General features: G+C 41.3%; 1 protein-coding gene across 2 annotated transcripts in view; it reads right to left on the bottom strand.

Moving 5' to 3' along the window:
- Positions 1–8,523: 8,523 nt before the first annotated feature.
- The window catches only part of RAB3C (RAB3C, member RAS oncogene family), a 123,669-nt gene continuing 110,850 nt past the window's right edge, over positions 8,524–21,342 (bottom strand). For both annotated transcript variants that reach the window (XM_027634917.1, XM_027634918.1), the window contains one exon: positions 8,524–16,712. In XM_027634917.1, the coding sequence (XP_027490718.1) occupies positions 16,525–16,712 (188 nt within the window). In that variant the 3' untranslated portion in view covers positions 8,524–16,524. The remainder of the gene's footprint in view (positions 16,713–21,342) is intronic.

The following is a 21,342-nucleotide window of genomic DNA, read 5'->3' as shown; positions in this document are numbered from 1 at the left end:
ACACTGAGTAAAATTTCCTTGCTTTGCTCTCTTGGCAAAACCTCTTCCCATGACATGTCAGGATACTTTTTCTGCTGGAAAATGGGATGCATTAGGTTGCAAAGAAGGGGGAAAGGTGTTTCTTATTTTGTCCCTGAAACCAGCTATGTCCTACTCCTATCCCTAGGGTCAGAAGATGGAGGCAATAAATGGTAGAGAAATGGAGAGATATGAAACCTCTGCTCACAAAAACAGTACACTGTGCATCATAGGGCCTACATTAAAGCTGTGTGTTTCCCCCTCTCTGCAGCTGCTGTGGGTGGGAAGGTCTGACTGTCTGCCAGCCTCCTGCCCAGGCCACTGCAGGCTATGGCTCCTGTGCAGCAGCACTCCTGCTTCTGGCTGAATTGCAGGGCCTAAACTGGAAAGTGTGTTTGGGTGACCCTGTGAACCCACCTGGAAGTGTTTGCAAATGCACAACTCTCCTTGCTGCCTGAAAAAAATGCTGAAGTTTGGGTAAGCCTCCAAGCTTGTAAATCCTGAGTTTTTTCTGGCTGTGGAACTATAGTTTCTCGTCTTGGAGCTGGTAGGAAATGATTAAAGAGTCTCTTGGCATTAGCTCTCCAGGGAATTTCTGGCCCTTGGTGCTTGGAGAAAGGCTGATTGTAGGAGGTGTCACAAGCAGATGGAGCGCTACAGTGCTGAGCTTAAATGGGGAGGTGGAAGCCCACAAGGGACGGTGTGAGACCATCTTTGGTCATTTTTCTTCAGAGCTTTTTTTTTTTCCTTTTCTTGAGAGCTGACAGCATGAAATGTTTTTCCTTCTTGCGCTTTAGGTCCTTCACCTAAGCAGAAACTCTTAATACACTAAACACACAACCCAGACACACGTGGAGTATGGACAAGAAACTCTATGCCCCAGACAATAGAAGGGATGAAGCCAATATGTTATATGGGAAATTAGAAGAACATTATTGAATTGACATTATTGAAGTCTTTAATTAAGGACAGAGTTGAAAAGTGTTAGCTGCTGCCAAAATATGTGCTGTGGGCAGAGCAGGATGGGGTTCATATGGGAATAAAAATGAAAGGGCTGGAGTGGAGAAGAAATCTTTCTCACACTTACGTCCGTGCAGGTAAAGGTAGCAGACAAGAGCATCTGCCAGGAATCCATGAGAAAGCACCGAGCTAAAAAAAAGGCCATGCCGCCACAGTGTGGCCAAGTGAGGCCGCTCATTTCTGGCGTGGGGAAAACAGCCCTCCTCCCGCTCTTTCTGAACAGGAGAATGGGGAAAGCTTTGTGCACACACATAAAGGCAAGCTGCAGGGAGTGACCCACGAAGATGCTGGCAAAGTATGAAAGGGGCACAGCAACTCCAGTTGCGTGCCGATAGGGGGGCAGTGGGGGGAGGGAGGAGATGGCGGCTGAGGCGCGCTGCGCGGCTCCGCTGCTCTCTCTGCCGCCGCTTCTGCTCCTGGTGAGAATTATGCCCTGCCTTGCTGCACTCGGGAGGGGAACCACCTGGGAAGGGTTTGAACAAAATGCACGTTCATCAGGTGTGGTGGTTTTAAACCTGGGTTTAGAGCTGCCCTGTTAAGAGAATATAGTGATGCTCATCTGTACAGTTTGTCCTCCAGCACACAGCTATGGGGTAAGGTGGAGGAACTGCAGAATAGAGTCAAAGAATCATTAGGTTTGAAAAGACTCATAAGACTATTAAGGCTAACCATTAACCCAGCACTGCAAAATTCACCACTAAACTATGTCCTCAAGTGCCATATCCACATGTTCTTTGAAGACTTCCAGGGATGGTGTTTCCACCACTTCCCTGAGCAGCCTGTTGCAATGCCTCGTCATCCTTTCAGTGAAGAAATCTTTCTTAATATCCAGTCTAAACCTCCCTTGGCTCAACTTGAGGCTTCTTCCTCTTCTCCTGTTGCATGCATGTTACTTTGGAAAAGAGGTTGATCCCCACCTTGCTACATCCTCCTTTCAGGAGCCTCCTCTGCTCCAGGCTGAACACTGAGGTCCTTCAGCCACTCGTCATAAGACTTGTGCTCCAGGCACTTCATCAGCTTTGTTGCCCTTCTCTGGTCTCGCTCTAGCACTTCAATGTCTTTCTTGTAGTGAAGGGCCCAGAACTGAACATAGGATTCGAGGTGTGGCCTCACTGGTGTAGAGAGATGATCACCTCCCTAGTCCTGCTGACCACGCTGTTTCTGATTTAAGCCAGGAGGCCACTGGCCTTCTTGGCCCCATGGGCACACTGCTGACTCATGTTCAGCCACTGTCAACCAGGATTGGGAAGGTTGTCAAAGTGACTGTACCTGGTGCAGCAGAGTGCATTGCAAGCTCACTGAGCACTCACTTTAGTGTTGAGTGAGTGTGTTAAAAGTGGAAACTTTTTCCCATGAAAGCTGAAAACTGCTCCCAAGGCAAAGTGCTCTAAAAAAAAATAATTAAAAAAAAATTTGCTTTTCAGAGAAAGAGATTTCCTTACTGAACAAAAGAAGTTCAGATTGTTTATTGCCCAGATCTGGCCTTTGTAAACGATCACAGTATTTTGATTTGTTTTATCCTCATTTTTAATTCAAACAAAAAATTGTCATGACTTAATCAAAGTATTTTATACACATTTGCTGAAAAAAATTGGATAAGCCATTCCAGCCCCTATGAACATCTCAACATGATCTCAGCTTCAGATCCACTGGTAGCAACACAGGTGTACTCAGCAGCTCTGCAGTGAGACATCACCATTGCTTCCCATTAGCAGGGTGTTCTGCCAGCTCCTCCATCTCTTTCCTACTCTTCATAGTCCTCGGATTGCTTAGTTTCTCCCTCTTCATCACGTATTTCCTGAAGTCCATATTCTTCTGTCCCTCTGTCTACCAGCTCTCCTCATACCTCTACATGCCCATGCCATCTCCCCTGATGCTGCCCAGCTCCAGCTACATACCCTAAAGCTGCCTCCCTGCATCCTCCCTCTTGACTGTGCCCAGGGTACATCCTGGTGCCCATCTTGCTCCATGCATTGCATCAGCCTCTGCCCTGTCCCCTGATTTCTCCCAGTATGGATATCTGTGGTGTTTCTAAAAACCCCAGCTTTGAAGGTTGAAGTTGCTGCTGTGACTCTCAGCCTGCAGACGTATTCAGGGAAGTCCCCTCTCTTACAGATTCTTCCTTTCTTAGGCAATTTATTACAAAAAGGTTAATTTTTCCCCTCTTGTGTCTTCCCTTGCTGTTTGGCAGGTGACAGCAGACAGGACAAGTCCCTCCCAGGCAGCTGAGAGCAGCTGCACTGCATAGTGCAGTGTAGTTGTGGCACACACACATTAGAGGGCTATCTAATTCAACCATAAACTGCACAGAGAGAGACATCCACTGCTCCTTCCTGAAGGGCCAGGAGAAAAAGGGGCTAGGAGGGAGCCAGGGTAAATTTTAGTCCATAGAATCTGTATGGGCTGTTGGCATGTTCTTGCTGTGAGACCAGAAATGACAGTGAGCTAAAAGACATTTCTGGCATCTCATTTTCATTTCAATGAAAAAAAGGAAAAAGAAAGAAAAAAGTAAAATTTTTAGATAAGCCCATTAACACCAGGCAGTTCAATGTTATGCTGAAATAACACAATTAATTTGAGGACTGGCAGCATGGGGCTACAGCATGCTGTTCTGTTGACCAACCGTGGCATCTCTCTATTTAGGTGTGCATAGCCTGGGGTGTAAGACCCATGGCAAGCTTTACCAAGAGCTCATATCAGGGCTCTGACTTGCCAAATGCCCTGGGAGCTCTAAAATGGACAAAAGGACTAGGTAATTCCTGATTTACCAACTTTACTCCTATTCCTGAAGAGTATTGCCTTTACACCAAGATTCTGTGCAACTCTCATAGATGTACCTTCCTTTTTCCCTTTTCTTATACTTTCTTTTAGCACTATGAGATGAGGCTATTATATCAGCTCTGTGATACCCCACTGCTGGGCTGAAGCACCACCTTCTGAGCAAATGTAGAGCTCAGAAACCTCGTGGCTGGATTATGAAGAGTGGTTGAAGGCAAACAGACAACCAGGAAAGTGGCTGCCCACAAGATCATAGTTTCCATTGCTCATAGTTGGAAGTGGCCTTGAACAGTTTTTGTGGTCATCAAAACCATCCAGGCCCAGCTCCTTTTCCCTGCTGTGACTCATCTGTCATCATCACCATGCCTGTATGTCATGGTTTATTATTTGAGTGCCGCATTTATTCACATCTTTCCTGGTAAAGTGAATGGTTCTTCTGGTTATGAGACCTCATTTTCAAAGAAAAAAAAAATTCATTTCCCAGAATCCCAGCACTAAAAGGTCACAGTTTCTCTTTGGACTATAAGTGGTGAATGGAGGAGAAAGCATCTATTTGCTTAGCACTGAGACACAAAGGCCTCTTACCCAAGCTGAAGAGGTTAATCCACTAATTAGCCCACTGCAGGAGGGATGTCTGTTGCCAGCACATCTCCAAAATGTAGTTCTGTGATTTCTCCATTTTTCATTGTTAGCAGTTGCCAGGCACCTACCAGTCTGAGTTAGTGATTTCTGAATTACAGGACTGTGCAGACAGATTACCTTTAGCCAAGACTGATAACACAGAAGAGAAGGCTTGGCAGATTAATAAATTGTCTTTTTGCTTCCTCTGAAATGTAGTAGTGAAGATTTTATATGCTAAGGAAATAGGAAAAAATCCCTGCTCTTTATACTTCTGGAATCTCTATTATTACATCTCAGGAAAGTAAACAGTGGAAGAAAACTGGAAGTCACACACAGAAGGGGAATTAGGCCATTTCCAGATGGAAATGTTCATCCCAGGGCCAGGTACTTATGTCCCCTAATAACACGGTATAGAAAGCACCTGTCTTTTATTAGATGCCCAGCCCGCTGGGTCCCCTCTCCAGCTTCACCATGAAGACGTAGCAGAAGTCGTCGGTGGCAGAGCTGCGGCTGGAAGACTCCGGCGTGGGGTAGTCGCAGGGGGTCGGCGAACATCCTGGCAGCGGAGAGACCGGCCTATGGCTCTGGCACCGCCCACACCCATCCTCACCACCCTTGGGCAGCACCAGCGTTCTGTACCTTCGGGGGTGCTGCCCTTGGTGTCGGTCATCCCGTTCCTCCGGGGGTCCTGCAGCCCCTTGCCCGTGCCCTGTGGGGACTCCGCGCTCCCGGAGTCGAAGTTCAGGGAGGTAGTGGGCGGTGTCAGTAGGCAGGAGGAGTCTTCGGGTGCCGTGCCAGCCTTGGAGGCTGGACCCCTGCCCAGCTGCAGCTGCTTGAGCTTCTCCTGGATCTGTGGCTCGCCAGGGTGCTCACAGGGGACGCCGTTGGTGGCCAGGCGTGGCCGGGGGCTCCCCTCCGACTCCGGCTCAGCGCAGCACCCCGGGGAGCAATAGTCCTCCTGGGCAGTGGTGCTCCCCAGGGCAGCAGCCGGGCTCTCACTCACCTCCAGGAGCTCTGGCGTCGTGCATGCCTCTTTCTTAAGGAGGAAAATGCTCTGTGGGACCCCCTGAATGTGCAACCAGCCTATCGACCAAGGGCATAGGACTCTTGAAATGAAAGGGTGTGTCTGAAATCCTGTGTGTGCCCTACCTTACGTGACCTTCTGTAGACTTAACATGGACAACAAGTACCTCCATCCTGATAGATGGTCCCTATTCCCTGTGAGGTAAAGGTGAGGCACCTGTGAGGTAAAAGGAAGCTATTTAATCAGCTTGTGAGTAATGCTAGTGCAGATATTTTCATCCTGCATAGACACAAGGTAACATTTGTTCCCTGTTGCAATTTGAAATGGGCTTTATTTTCTACACAATTTTTAGTGTTGTTACCCAACAGGAATAAAAGAGATGACCCAAAGGCAGGTTCCACCCAACACACCAGATGTTGCCTGAGTTGATGGCTGCCTTGCAGCTGCAGGGCATGGCTGGCAGAGAAGGCTGTGTGCATCGTGCTGCTGGCCTGCACAGGGGCTGGTAGGGCTGGGGTCAGGGGATAAGCATTCTCCTTGCTTTGCTGAGTATTAAAGATAACAAAACAAATATATGCTGTATCTCTTAGGGTACATCTTGAAAGAAGAACAGGGCAGAGTTTTTAAAAAAATAGCTGCCTGATCTTACGGTCCTAAAATGTTATCTAAACTTTAAAACTTCAAGAGTCTGGTCAGAGGCAGATATCCTGTGTGGCATCCCCAGATGCTCTACAGCTATTCATAGACTTATTTTCTAACCACAGGCATTGATTTGAAACAAGTGAGGACACACTTCCTGGGGCCTCAGGAAACCTTGCAGGGGCCACAGAGTGAGGCTGTGAACGTGATGATGTCTGCACCTGGCCAAGCTGTATCAGGTAAGCTGCACTGCCTCATTAAGGGGGATAATTTGCCAGTCCAAGGTCACTCTTCATGTGTGCTTGTGCATGAGGAAAAGGCTGTATCTCCTCAGCAGAGTGTGATGCTGCCTGTGGAGGTCCCAGATACCCTCCCCTGGGGCAGCTGTTGCAAAGCAAAGAGTGTAATATTAGGTTTTCTAACTCTTCAAGAAGATGGCTTTTATCTTCCTAACAACTGAGAGTTTGAGTGGGCTTTGGCCCTTCCTCAGCATTTTTCTACATTGCCTCTGGTCTCATTTTTCATTGCACTGCAGTGGTTTGCAGAGCTGCCTGAGCTCACTCTTAGGGTTAGCCAGGGCTGGCATGTCTCTTCATCCTGCCCCTCCTTCAGCACATCCAGATTCTCAAGTCTCAGTGGAGCATTGGGACCAGACCCAAGCGCACACCCTCTGGCTAGGATATCATGGAGCACAGGACCTCATACCAGCTACCTGCATGTGCTTGCCGCTCACAGCCTATGTTCACCATGACTTAAAGCAATGTTTTTTTCTAAATCTTCTGTCTTATAGTTTAATTCTTCAGGATCTTGCATGAGTGCCAACAGACACACAGATATAGAAAGGCAATTGAAAAGATTTTTGAAGGTACCTCTGTTTTTCGCTTTGCAGCTCAAGAGTTGCACAGGTCTGTACAGAAATCAACTAACCCTCCTTGCACTTAACTGTCTCAGTTTTCCATTACCTTGCTGAGTCCCCTTGTTTGGGTGTAAGCCCACAGTTTTTCTTTCTCGATTTTGGTGGATCACATTGCTAAGTCATCCACCCTCACATCACTGGGATATTTTGTTTTCCCTTTCTTACTTTAAGCTGGGAATCTTTTCTGTTTCACTTTACATCTCCCCTTGCCATCATCATTTGTGATGTACATTTTTTTGGTGGTTAGCAACTTTCTGTCTCCAACCTTCTAACTGGAAATAGGATAAAAATGGGTTTCCTTGAGCATGAAAGATCTCTTGCTGAGGTTTTATTCGATCACCCTTTTCATTTACCTATCTGTGATTTTGTCCAATTTAGTTCTATATAAGTTTCAGCATGTTCAAAATAACAGCAATTCAAAAATGTTCTCATTCCAAGGTATCTGTCAGAAGTCATCTATTTCTTCCCTGTTAACCTTCCCCTCTTACACTTCATTCTCTTGTCTTCCAATCCCCCTAAATATGTGAAGCAAGTACATTAGGGTGAATCTCATGGAGCAATGGCATGAAGGAGGTAGACAGAAAAAACCACTATTTTGCCAGTATCATCAGAAGTAATTTGATGACATGTGTCTCTACTAGAAATAGAAGGTCTATGAGCAAGGGCAGTGAGCTGCACGGATAGGCCCTTCAGCAGAAACCTGTCTAGAGATACAGGATCACAAAAAGCTAGGAAGCACTTGATGTTGAGAGGGAATTACAAAATTATCATATTTATTTTGCAGATGAGATGTAAATATACCAGAAAAATAGGGGAACTTGGCTTAAACACAGCCAAACAATGAGAGATGGCATGTGCTAAAAGAGTTTGCATGTCAATGCCTGATCACAGGAGCTAGAGGACAGAGGGGATAGTGCAACTTGTTCAACAGATTGATTGAAGATTAGGACTTTTATGGAGGGAAGATAAATTCAGGAGTCACAGCAGAATTCAAATTAGCACAAGTGTATGTGTGTGTGTGTGTGCGCGCGCGCACATTTATGTACGAGAAACGTATAACTGGACAGCTATATATCACAATTTGTGTGAAATAACCACCCACCACATCTGAGATGGTTCATTTGGACAAAGATTACCTGACCAACTAATAACAGCATCCAAAAAGTACATATACTATTTAACAGTTTAGATATTGAAACATCAAAAGAAAAAAACTTTGCCCTATTTTAAATGGTCAGCATATAGGCTGAGACAGCAGCATGCCTTTTCTAAGGAAATACCTTTCTCCTTCAGACTACTAGGGCAAAGTCTCCAGTGAATTCTGTGGAATTCACACAGAACTACAATCACCAGTACTACTGAGAGGATATTAATGAAATTAATTATTGCAGATGTGGTATTTTGTCTGTCATTTTGTCAAAAATGAAGTGATTCTCTCCCAGTCTTAGTAGGTGAATGAAAATAAACATGGCGTGGGGTGTAAGACCATGTCACCACAGCTGAGATATTCATGAATATAGACTCTTGAATATTTATTGTAATTGCAAAAGGGAAAAAAAAATCCAGAAAAAAATTAAACAAAATCCACTTGGTATACAGAAGTCACATACAAACACAATACCCAATGGAATACACATGGTCTCTATGTCCTCACAGAATTAAAACTCTCCACATAGATAAAACTTGTACTTCACATTCAGAAAGAGCTCCTGTGGACGTATGCAGAAGATTCACAAAATTTGACACCCAGCAGCATTCTAACTAATATATTTTTTAAAACCACAGTAACTATATTGCAATAAGAGTCAGGGGAGAAGGCACAGATTGAGTCTCACCCCCTCACAAAGGTATCCTAAGCAAGTACTTCAACTTTTCTTTAAGAATAATTCAGTTAACAAGTTAGTTTGAGTTAACCAGAACAACTACATATTTTCAAGGTAAGCATTTATCTTTGTGCATGTAATCACATGCCTATGAGGAATAATAAAAAATCTAGGTAAAATTATCTGCCAGCCCTTGAACTGTCAGGTCACTTAGCAATAAAAAGTTTACATAGTCCTGTAGCAGTCTGTATATTGTATATCTCTATTTATAAAGTGGTACCTCATATTATGACTGCTACTTTGTCTCTTGCTCAGCTACACTGATGCTGAGAATTTTCTTTTTTCGATTAATAATCCCCATATTTTTCTCCATATACATTTTCATTTCACTCTGGTCTTCTGTATAATTTTGCAGAAGTTTTAATAGCAGAAGGTACAAAGAAAATGAGAATTTTAAGGACTTTTCAGGTCATTACAAGTACTGTCCTGTGCTACTTAATGCAATCTGGCTATCTCAGAGAAACTACTTGATGGCATAGGAAAGGAAAACCTTGATATTTACTGGTTTCCAGCAGGTCTTAAGAGTTTCATTATTTTCCTGATCAAGCTAATTAAAAAACAAACAAACAAAAAACCAACCAATCAAAACCCAACTAAACCCCAAAACCTAAATCTACCTCATACATTGTCACAAAAATGCATCAGAACAAACTAAAAGTCTACTTATGTACTTTAGTATGGTACTAATGAATATACTTTTTAATGAAATCTGTTCAGCAAAACCAGTACCTCCCATGGCCCAGATACAGTGGCTTATACATATATATATTTAGCAAATTCCCAAGACAGAAGACACATTCCTTTGAAACCAGAGATGTAGCAAGAATTAACAGACTCTGTGGGCATCGCTGTGAACCCATGGCGGACCAGGACCGGTGATTGAGGGTTTAAGGTCCCAAATGTACCCAAGGGTGTTGCTAACTAGTGTTGGCCTTGCTCATGGTCTTTGAGAACTACTAGAAATATGCAAGGCTAGCAAAAAAAAAAAAAAAAAAGAAAGAAAAAAAGCTAGAAAAATAAATTATTGGATGTCTCCTGTTAATTTCATGGTTAGATTTTGACCTGCATTTTGTTTCCATTTGTGCCTCAGCTTTACTCCTAACAGTGGAGTTGTTGAATTTTGAGTGACATGTAACAGTGGAGTGAAGAACGTGGGTCAATATATTTAAGGATGTGTCTTCCATCTTTAGAATCTAGAGAAGTTAAGAAACTTAAATGTCAGAAGTGACTAATTAAAGTCAGCATCCACTGTGCTGTGCTGCTGAGTGTGACCTTCAAGCTGTTCCCAAAAGTGTTAACCCAGGGCATCAACTGAAGTTTGACAAGTCATCTGCAAGCATATTGGGTACTCCTATTTAGTATTTCAGGTAGGTATTGAGTTAACAGTATCAGATTAAAGAAAACATGCTCACATGATATTATACAATACAGGCAGACAGAGCATGTAACTGACTCTAAATAACTCAACGTAACTGCTGAGTTCTTAAGTTCTTTTAATGCTTCTAGAGAACATGCTTTAAAATATGGGTGGACAGTCTAGCAATGGTTACAGGCATCTTCTGACTGAAAGTGCTGTCCCGCTAGTGTTAGTGTAACATGACAATTTTCAGAAAAGGACTCTCACAACTCTAAAAGTAAACTTGACATGCACTTGCAGTAAACATACAAATATCTTTTACCATTGTCTCATATATGAAAAATAGTTCAAGTTACTTAACAATATCCTCACACTACACTGGTAAAGTGTTTACTTTAGAATTTTTCTAAAAGACACGTACATCTACTGGAAATCTTAAGCCACAAAGGCATCATCAACAGCTTATCACACGTACATGATGCTTCTCCCTTTCACACAGGTTTATATACACTGAGTAAATAATTAAATATTGCACTTATTGGCCCATGATCCCTCAGTTTTGAGGTATTCAAAAATAGAAAACATATCTAGGTTTTGTAACATAATTTCATGCAACATTTAAGACATTTGAAATCCACGAACACTAGTATATAGATTACACATTGTGACAGTCCAACTGAGTCACAACGTATCTGACATTACTGACAAAATACTGAACAGGACTTACAGCACAAACATTTCTTTTATCACTAGTTGCAGGTACATGTCAGAATTACTCGAGGAAATTTATCACCAGGAGTGGTGAGCAATCTCTAGCTTTCATTTCTGTGTGTTATGCATGATCCTGAAGTTATTGGAAAATTAGCATTTTTGCCCCCCCCCGATCAATACCAAATACCTTATTCTACAAATGACAAGCCATCTACCTCTGCTGGAACCATGGATAATAAAAGTACGGTCTTCAAATGTAACACATTTGATTTCCAGTGGTAATGACAATTTATGGATAAATTCCACTGTGACATTTAGGGAAGGTGGCACTGAACATGAAAAAGTAACAGTGGGGACTGAATGAGTATCAAAGATGTACTGCTGTGTATATGTGCATACTATATGTTACAAATTCTGCTTCACTGAACATCCATGGATAAACCAAACCAAACCAAACAAAAAAGAAAAAAAGCTTAATTTGCGGAGGTGAACTACATGTACCCCTAAATAAATAAAACTGGTAGAATTCATTCAAATAATTGAAATGAGTTGCCTCTTTAAATGGGACTTGACAAATAATGAACCTTGGAGAGTCTGGAATGAGAATGTACAGATTAAATGGTGTAAACTAACACAATCTACTCCCCTGTTGGCGTAGGTAAAGACACGTTGCTTTACACCCCTGAGGGCTTATCTATGAGGATTCAAACTCCCGATCTCACATATCTGTCATCCTAAACAAGAATTAGGCTTATACACTGTGTGTCCATATAAAACAGGCCAAGAAGGAATCAGTCGGTCAGCAGAACAGAAATTTAGTTGATGCTGTAAAAATGCAAATAATAAAACTTACCTCTCACAAACAAATATAAAAAAGAGTAGTTGGGGAGGAGTGGAGTTTGGGAGAGGGATTATTTTTGAATGCAATTGCAGCATCATTTATCTGCTACAGATGAAACAAACGCATCCACATCAAATGTAGAATTTTTGTGACCATTTTTTTCTTAAAAATGGCAAACTCAAAGCATTCTCAAAGTTAGCATCAAACTCCAGCAGATTTTGTGCATCCTGAAATAGCACTTCATTTCTAAAATAAAGAAGGTGCAGGTGGTACAGACTGGTGCTCTGGAAAAGGCCACATAGTTGTAGTCACTCAGGTAGTTTCTCTAGGCATTACATTAAGTATAAGCACAAAGGAACAAACAGTTCCAGGTAACAGACACTTACACAACTGTTCAGAGAGAAAGAGTATTTTTTGACAAAAAATCAGGCTAGTTCACATGCACTTAAACCAGCAAATGAACAAGTATTAATAAAGTCTAAATAAATTGGTCTACTCACCAACAATAAAAATAAAAAATACAGCATTAAGTTAGTTGCACTTAGACCTTATGAATATGAACTCTTAAAATAAACAAAAACATGCGTCTGAAGGTTCAAGCCAGCAGGCCTTGGTAGCTGTTCGGCAGGCTGGTACCAGGAGACACTGCAGGAATCACTCAATCCCATGCTCCTGTGTGCTCCCAAGGCATTTTCTGAGTACTAGTTTGAAGGTATGACAAGCAACACTCTATCAGAGCATGATAAGGCTGGTGCCATGCACAGAATTATCCTGCTTCTATAAGCTTTAATCTAGATCATAACTTGGAAAATGGGTTCTGTAGTATTAGTTCAGCTGGCACTATGGAGCTCAGGACTCTCTGTCTAAAGGTATCTAATCTCTTGGAAATTTAACATGCTCTGTGTGTCAACTGCTGTATCTCATCAGATGGATAAATCTCATCTGAAGGGGGTATCTGTGACTAGGCTGTGACAATCAGTTCTGTTTCTGTGCTGAGAGTGACAACAAATTGGTGCAAGGTGTGCAAGTACTTTTTCACCAAGATTTGTGATGAGGCTGAAAGTAGTTTGGGATCTGTTGTCCCAGGCTTCAGTTTAATAATCTATACCCTCTTCCATCACTAAAATGTGGTGCTTTGTAGCCTGGTAATTGCTCTAGATGGAATTCGCTACGCTAGTGGATAGGTGTAGTGGTTTAAGGATATAATCAAAACCTGCTTGTCTCTTCCAACAACTCATAGTCTGTGACTATTAGATATGTGTGAAGAACAAGACATTGATTGCTTAAATTTAGGCCCTTGATTAAGTTGTGATGGGTTTTCCCAAAATGTTCAGCCTACTTAAATTTAAGAGAAACTGCACTACTACCACATAAGTCAAGAGGATCCAAGCCAGATTGACACAGACTGCTTTTGGATGCCCTATCCTATAACAAACCAAGGCATAATTTTAAATAGAATAAAAATTCCAATATTGCTAGTCCCCTCGGAATTCTTAAAATGTTTGGGGAAGGTATAGAAAGTTACTTTTCAAAAGCTTTTCTGTCTTTAGTGTTTCTCTACAATAGGCAAGTTCCAGCTGAGAGATGTACTGAGACCATAATGCTCATCATCTATATGTGACCAAATTTTATAGCAGAAAACTCAATATTTCTGTAAAGCATGTGGCTGCAAAAGCCAACCTGTGATAGAAAATCAAAGCCTACTTTTCCAAAAGTAGGTAACCCAAATTGTTAAGAAAAGGTTTACTTGAACTTCCAGACATTTTCAATTTCAGAGAAAGTCATGATAGCATAAATTGGGTTTGATGGGACTTCAGCAGGTCACACCTCCCAACCTTCTACTCAAAACAGTATCAACTGACAAGTCTGAGCAGTTTGCCTAGGGTTTTAAACAACTTCAAAACTTGAAGTTTTGAAAAACTTCAAGTAGAAAATTTTAAAAATTAATCTAATTCTGAACTTCACAAAAGTGTCTGAGTGCCAACACAAATTTCCTAGATTTCAAATACTGACTCTGCTGCTGTATTTTAGATGAGTTTTTAACTTTTATGACATTTTTGGTACTCTAAGGAACCACATTACTCTGGCAGCTGCTTCCCCCTTCCTCCCCATCCCATGGAGAAGGCCAAATGGCCTGGAGGCCTGGGAGGTTAGTTATCTCAGAAGCATGAAGCAGAGATTTTCCCTCTGAGTTTGCGGTTACTCTTCTGCCCATGCAAAATGAAAAGCAATTAATTAATCCCATTTATGTAAAGAACTCTTTATCTACCACTCAAATTTTAAAAAAATATATATGCTAATAATGTATATAATGAGTCTACATGGTTATACTGAGGCAGGGAGGGTCTTAAATTCATTGCAATGGAATACAAGCATCTGTGGCTTTAGTAAGGGGCATCTTGAAGTCTTTTTTTCCTTGTTTCATTGCAGTTTTGCAGCAAGCATCCCAGAGCAAAGCTGGAAGAATACTTGCACTTTTAGCCATCTGCAGGATATGCCCAGGTTCATGAATGATGTGATTATGTCCTTCTCTCTCCTCACCTTGCCTGAGATGGTTCAGACTAATAATACAACCTAAAATTTTTCTAAATCACTTGAGACCTGAAGCTGAATTCTGTCTCAAGGCTCTCCTGATCCTTTTTTTCCAGCAGGAACAACTGCACATTAACAATAAAAGCACGGAAAACTGCCCACTGTTTCAAACTAAGCTTCCTCAACTTTGCATTGTTTCCTTTTTTTTCAAATCAGCTGGCACCTAGTGGGTAAAGAGGTCCTAATGAAAGTCTCTCAGGACATTTAGCAACACACTGCCTTAGAGGAAAGAGGGAAAAGCAGCACCCCGGAGAGATACAGGACTGTGGTTTGGATAGCACATGCCTCTTCCACCTGACTGCTCATTGGCCCTAAAGAGGATAGTGCTTTCTCTTCATGGTCTCCAAGTCTACTAGGAAAAAAGTGCTTAAGTAAACTAGGTAACAGGTTTAAAACCCCAGACTAAACAAAGAACTTTTACTCATTTAAGTTATGCAGCCAATGTAGGCACCCTCATGGCATACCCATTTTACATGTGTCTATATGCCTTGTTTGGGAGGAATTTTTACTCTGTCAAAGTGTATGTAGATTATTTAATCAGTTAAAAAAAAGGGACCATTTTCTCTTATTGTGTATCAGGAGTTACATAAATTACCTTCAAATGACGTAAAGTGTGTAGAGGGATTTCTTTGCAGTTGTGAGCCATTTCAAGTACCATGTGTTACTTCTGGGTTTTTTTATATGTTTTCATTTTCCCATTGCAGACAGTTTAAGAAATGTCAGCCTTGTCCTAAATTCTGTCTAACTGGAATAATAAAATAGTCAATGCTTCTTAAATTATACTGTTTAGTTAAAAAATGTCATTGTAATGCAAGTAAAGCAGTTGTACAAAGTACTCCAGGGCACAGATGTAAGCAATTACTTAAAGGAGTAAAAACTGTGAAATATGACTATTTTAACACTTTATTAAAAATAATTTGTGTACTTTATTCTGCTATCTTCACAGCCTTCTGCTCATCTTATTAATGTATTCAGCCTAAGACTAGAAATGTTCTTGACAATTTTTTATTACTCCTACACTTTTAAAAATTCCAATTCTCTTGCCAAAATAGATGGAAAAAATTAGGTCAAACTTCAGTTCACTGACACCATCAGCAGGTCTGCAATAGGTCTAAGTAAAATACAGGTGTTTGTAGCCAGTGGTGGCTGTCTCAGTGACTGAACGGGAGATTAAATTCCTGAAAATCAAAGCATGGGGGTTTGACAGCAACATGATACGAAAGTTCTTGGCTATGAACAACCAAGCACAATGGATTTGGCTCTGTCAGGGATAATATAGAACTTTGTGGTTAATATCTGACATACAGAAATGGAAAGAGTTAACCAGCCCTCCACTATAGGGGTAGGTAAGACTGGGATCTCCATAATGATGGAATGAGAAATTAAGTCTAGTTTCAGAAAGTTTTTAGATAGACATGCAGCTGCTATGGAAAAGTAAACACACTAGCTATCCAGGCAGGATAAAGTACCTATTATCTCTGAAGGTCTGGACTGATTACTGTCCAACTGGAAATTCACAGAGAATTTTGGTGGCTTTGGGTCCAGGAACTAACTTCTTTCTAACTTCTGCAGTTTCCAGTCAGCCAGGATGTGTAACATATTGAATATAGATTTGCCAAGGTAATGTGCTACAGGAAGTGTCACTTATACAAATGACCTGGACAGAATGAGGGATTGTCTCACTACAAGGATACTTCTAAATTAATTTTCAGTCAGGAGAATATATAAGTGGCATCGGGAGGCTTATTCTAAAACTCCCTGGCCACTACCCTATGGATTTCATTATATAACTTGAAAGTGATGAAGTGAGAGAAAATTCTAGGCAAATGTGGTCTGAGGACATGGCACCAGCTGAAGTAATTGTTACGTAAAACACTAAAAGGAAAAGAGAAATTAATAGCCAGGCTGCATGCAAAAGCCAGATGCTAAAATATGGATCATCCTTTCAGACAAATAATTGCTCCATCTCTATATGCATACTCAAACTGCTGCTGACATAAAATAAGACTGTTTTCCCAAATAAATTAATAAGACAGTATAAATAAAGGCATATAGACTATTCATAAACATTCTGAAAAACTCTGTTGGCAACGGAACACACTGGAGCCTTTGCTGATAGCTGCATTAACAGCTGCAGTTGGGCTGCTGTGGAGCAGGGGTGTCCTTTAGCCGTGTATTCTGGTTGCTGGTAGCAATGGTGGGATTCATCTCCAGACTTTCTGACATTTTGTCACAGATGATATCCACAAGTCGCTCAAATGTCTGCTTGACATTAATGTTTTCCTTGGCACTTGTTTCAAAAAATTCAAACCCTAAGAAAATAAACAACACATTTATGTTCTATGCATATTTCAGTTTCTCCGACAAATATACAAACTTCTCTTGGCCAAGGAAGCGTTGAGAGACACTCAGAAAGGAAACATGTGAAAGGACACATACAAGAAGAGCAATTAAAATTTTAACACAATCAGATTAAATACACTATTTGCTTTATATAAAGCCAGATAAAGTCAGGACTGTTCTGAATATATTCCCTCAATCAAACTCTACTTTAAAACATTCTAATCTAAAAATTGATACCGTTTTGGATGTATTATTTTAGAAACACCCTATATATGCAGACATTGGGAAGGAATAATCTGCTGCTCCATCTCTTAACTATTATGTTCCTTGGAGCATTATTCAGCTAGAAACAGCCACTTTCATGGTGTTATCAAGCTGATGCCAAAATAGAAAACTACATTTGGAAAAGTACAGGTAAAAAACAAGCAAGACAAGGAAAAATTTTTGCAATTTGATATTTGCTAAGGTTAGACATGAATGCTTGGAGCAGAAGGGTTCAGTGACAATGAGAGGATGCCTGAGAAATGGCACCCACATTCTCATGGAGAATTTTGGTGGCTTTGGGTCCAGTTTGGGTCCAGCCTTGGAGAAGACGATAGGAAGAATAAATCTTAAGGACATTTATAAGTGAAGCAGTTTTTATAGTTAAGAAGACAATAACTGGAACATGAGATGATCATGAAATGGTCAAATATCATATCTAGGTAAGAGATCTGGACAGAGGAGAGCAGAAAGTGAAAGGAAAAGAGTCACAAAGAAGAGAGGAGACCCATTTCAGGGAACACTATAACATGGATAGGATTGAGAAAACAGGCCCACTGTCATGGTGAGGATGTTTTGCATTAAGAACATCATAAAAAACTTTAGAGGCATTCTCCAAGTCAAATAAAGGGTACAATTAGCACAAACTAATTTATTCAAAGAAAATAAAAATAGACACTACAGCATGGTGATTTCTATGAAATTTTAGATACAATTTTGATATAAGAAAGAAATTGCAATCACAGTAGTAGTGTAACTGGTTATCAGGCTATGATGGTATTCCATCACCTTAGACATTAATTGCCTGGAACTTCCCAGCTAGACTCATCTGCATAGAATAGACCATGCACTGACCTGTGAGAGAGTGGCTAAACTCCCAGCTGCCTCCACAACAAAGGAAACACTATTCTTTACAGGAACTCTACAGGTGGGAATTTTGGACAGCCTTGGAAATTAACTTAAACAAAACTTCCCTATAAATTAGATTGGTTCTTTTTGTTTGTTTGTTTAACTGAAACACTGTCTGTGGAAAAGTTCCTAAGAGACATAGAGCATTTTTCCTAGTGGAGTGTGCCTGTAATAAACACCTGAATTTTGGTTGTTTGCATTTCGTTATGGAATATTTTGCAGACCTTTTTTCCCATGACCTCTCCTTCCCTCCTGACTCATCTTGCATTTATTATTACTAAGAGTGCTTAGACATCCTAAACTTCTAAAATCCCTGTGTATGAGGCCTCAGTTCTGTAGCTTTTAATATTTTCTTCAGGATTTTCTTTCTCTGCTCATTATTGATGGAGAGAAGAGATTTTCCATGTGAGTATAAATGTGAAGTGAGGCAACTATCTGGTGACATTTAGAGAAGCATAGCTCAAAGAACACCATGTTCTCACCACCTGTGATGATCAGTACTGCTGATGTGGATGAGACTAGATAGAGCAGACTATTGCAAAGACATGACAAAGCCCAAGAGGCAAGTAGGTAGGTAATGCAGAACAGAGCTGAAACTAAGAAAATCCAAAACATCACAGTGTTGTCTGAACATTTGTACAAAGTGTGTGGAACATGCATCAGGATATTCTAATTTAAATGCATCTTTTGTGTTTAATTCAGTTTTCCCTTGCTGACTCTTTCCCTTGCTGTTGCTCACCTAGTGATCTATAATGCACACAGACCAGTTTAGATAGCTTCTGTGAAGCATACAAACACCTAGAATACCTGACTTTGTTCCCTCTCTGCCTCACACTTGTGCTGGTTCTTCACAGGCTCCTTCATGACTGCTCATTAACACCTGGTTTATGTTTGCTTTTAAAACATAAGGAAGCAAAAAGCCTAGAAAGCAGTCATATGCAAAGGCTAGAACATTCTGCACTGTCTCATCTTCCTAAGAAAATGTGACATCAAAAGGACACACTAGATAGCAAATTTTAAGAGCAATTCCACAGACAACACAGAGAAGAGATATGTTAATGTTTCACCAGTTGATCAGGAAGACATTTTGATTTCAGAGTGTTTGTTCACAACCAAGACAATTTCATTTACCACTCTCAATGTTATGTTATGTTTTACAGATGTCCTCACGGGTGTGTTCCTGCAATAACTATCATTCCATGAGGACAAGCTTGAACTGTGATCCTTAGTGCTGGTCTTCAATCTTAGTGCCTATTTCAATCCAGTATTGTGAGGAGTAGTAGAAGACTGCAACAACAGAGCAAGAAATGGCTGCAGGAAGCTGCTCCCTTTGTAACAGTGTTATATAAAAGGCAAAGTCTAGGTACTCATGGGAATGAATAATTTAACAGTGTTATAGTGTATAAAGGAGAGGAGTTAATAAGGCCTTATTTTCTTGGATTTGCATCCTGTGAGCAGTTCAGCAGGGGGCACTGGCAGGCACTTACCTTCTTGCCTGCTATGAATAGTATCTAATAAGGTTTGCATTCTGTTATAGGCTCTAAATCCCAGAAGGGAATTTTTCCTTCCCCTGCTCCACTGTAAGAAAAATGGAGTTCAAAAGGGAAGGGGGTAGGGGGAAGGGGGTCAGTTAGCTTTACAAAAGATCTGGCAAAGCTGAAGCTAATGGCCCATTGAAGGCTGGAGTGTGGGGTAGAGAAGTTTGGGATTTTTTGGGTAGCTGGCCTGGCTAACAGACAGGAGAAGTCAGTTTCTGGGTTCTCTCTCTGGGACGGAGACGGGGTAGCTGTCTTTGTCTCCAGGTTGAACCTGCTGCGTTTTCATCGAAGAGTTTTTGTGCTCACTGGGAGAAAAAAGGAGGAGCCTTGAGACACTGTCATCTGAGGACAACAGTGAGTTCCGTGGGGGTGGACTGCTTTCCTTTTCCCCTTCTTCCATTGGGGGAAGGGTCCCCATTTTCTTTTCGGCTTCTCCCGCGATCCGAGACCAACCCCCAGACCCCTCCCTGTGCGGTGACCGCCAGAGCCCAACAGCGCCCCCTGCAGGTCAACACAGGGTACTGCAGGCTCTGCACCTCCAGTGACCCAACAGCGCCCCCTGCCGACCGTGATTAGAACTGCGCTGAAGGACAGAGAAGTATTCAGACTTTTTCTTTTGTTTGAAGGGGACTTTTTGGGTACAGGACTATTTTTTTGTGTGTTCTGTTACTGTTCTTGCCAACATACATATATCTTTTAACAAAGGGTTGTTATTTCTTCTGTTTTTTTCCACACTTCCTTGATTAAAGCCCCTAATTTTGAATTTACAATTGCTGAGAGAGAGGAGTTTGGTTTGTCTCATAACTCCTCCTCTTTAGCAAACATTCCAGTCTCTTCAAACTGAGACACATTCACATTGCAGACTGCCAGTCAAGGCAACTGCAAGACCTTCCTCCTGTGCTCCGATATCCACTTCCTCAGAACTGTCAATATCTTTTAGACAAAGAGAGACAGACACACATGCATGACTGCAAAGGTCATCTCTCCTAGGAAACTGGACTAGAAGTAGATGGTGACCACTGCTGTTCTTCAGAGTATCTCCTACACGAGCAGTGAAGTAAGTCAGTGAAGAGCAGTGCTTTAGCACCATTCTAGATAGAGTTAGTGTAAAGACTATTAACAGAAATGCTAAGGTATTTATCCAATCTTTGTATTTGGATACCCAAATTTATTAACAAAATTGAAGCTAAAGGGGGACTATCAGCTATGACAGAACAGACAGACCTGAGGGACGATTACTAGTCATGCTCTAGCAAACACCTTTTTTTCTAGTCTTTTCAGAACAGAAGGTTTTATATGAATTCCAGTTGTATTAATTTTGAGTGCAGTTTCCAGATACACTTTAAATGAGTGCATTTGGGCAATAAATTAGATTTCTGGCAAAGAATTTTTTCGGTTGTTTATAGGAGACATTGGTTGAGCAAACACGTGCTTCTCAGTGTCGTTAAGTAACTTTGCTGTAATGCAGTTCCCAGTATGTGAAAGGAATGGTAGATTGACATTTCTCCCAGTTAAAAAACATAAAAGGAGCCTTTAATTGCTCTGCCAATACTCTATGTGTGTTGTAACTAAACAGAAGACTGGTATTTGTCAGTGCTGTCAGTCTGTCTCTTTGGCACTAACAGTTGCCCTTTAAAAAGAGCTAAAAAACAATGAAGGATGCAAGTATGAACAGGCATGTTCCTGCATAACCCAATTATTTTCATTTTTAATGTAAAATTAGATGCAGCCATATGTCCATGCTCTCTAAGTTGTGGGTGACCCTGCCTTGTGCACCAAAGCCTCCAGTAAGCCATAGAGGCAAAACAGAACTAGCTGCTCTAGCAAGCTGTGTGCTGATGTGTCAACCCCCATGGTTCCTGATTTAGATGCCAAATGTACAGCTCTAAAA

The sequence above is a fragment of the Corapipo altera genome, unplaced genomic scaffold (genome assembly GCF_003945725.1).
Source record: "Corapipo altera isolate COAL_440 unplaced genomic scaffold, ASM394572v1 61411, whole genome shotgun sequence".
In the NCBI taxonomy this organism is placed as follows: Eukaryota; Metazoa; Chordata; class Aves; order Passeriformes; family Pipridae; genus Corapipo; species Corapipo altera.
Note: the sequence above shows the minus strand (reverse complement) of the source record. Positions and strands in the feature narration are given on the sequence as shown.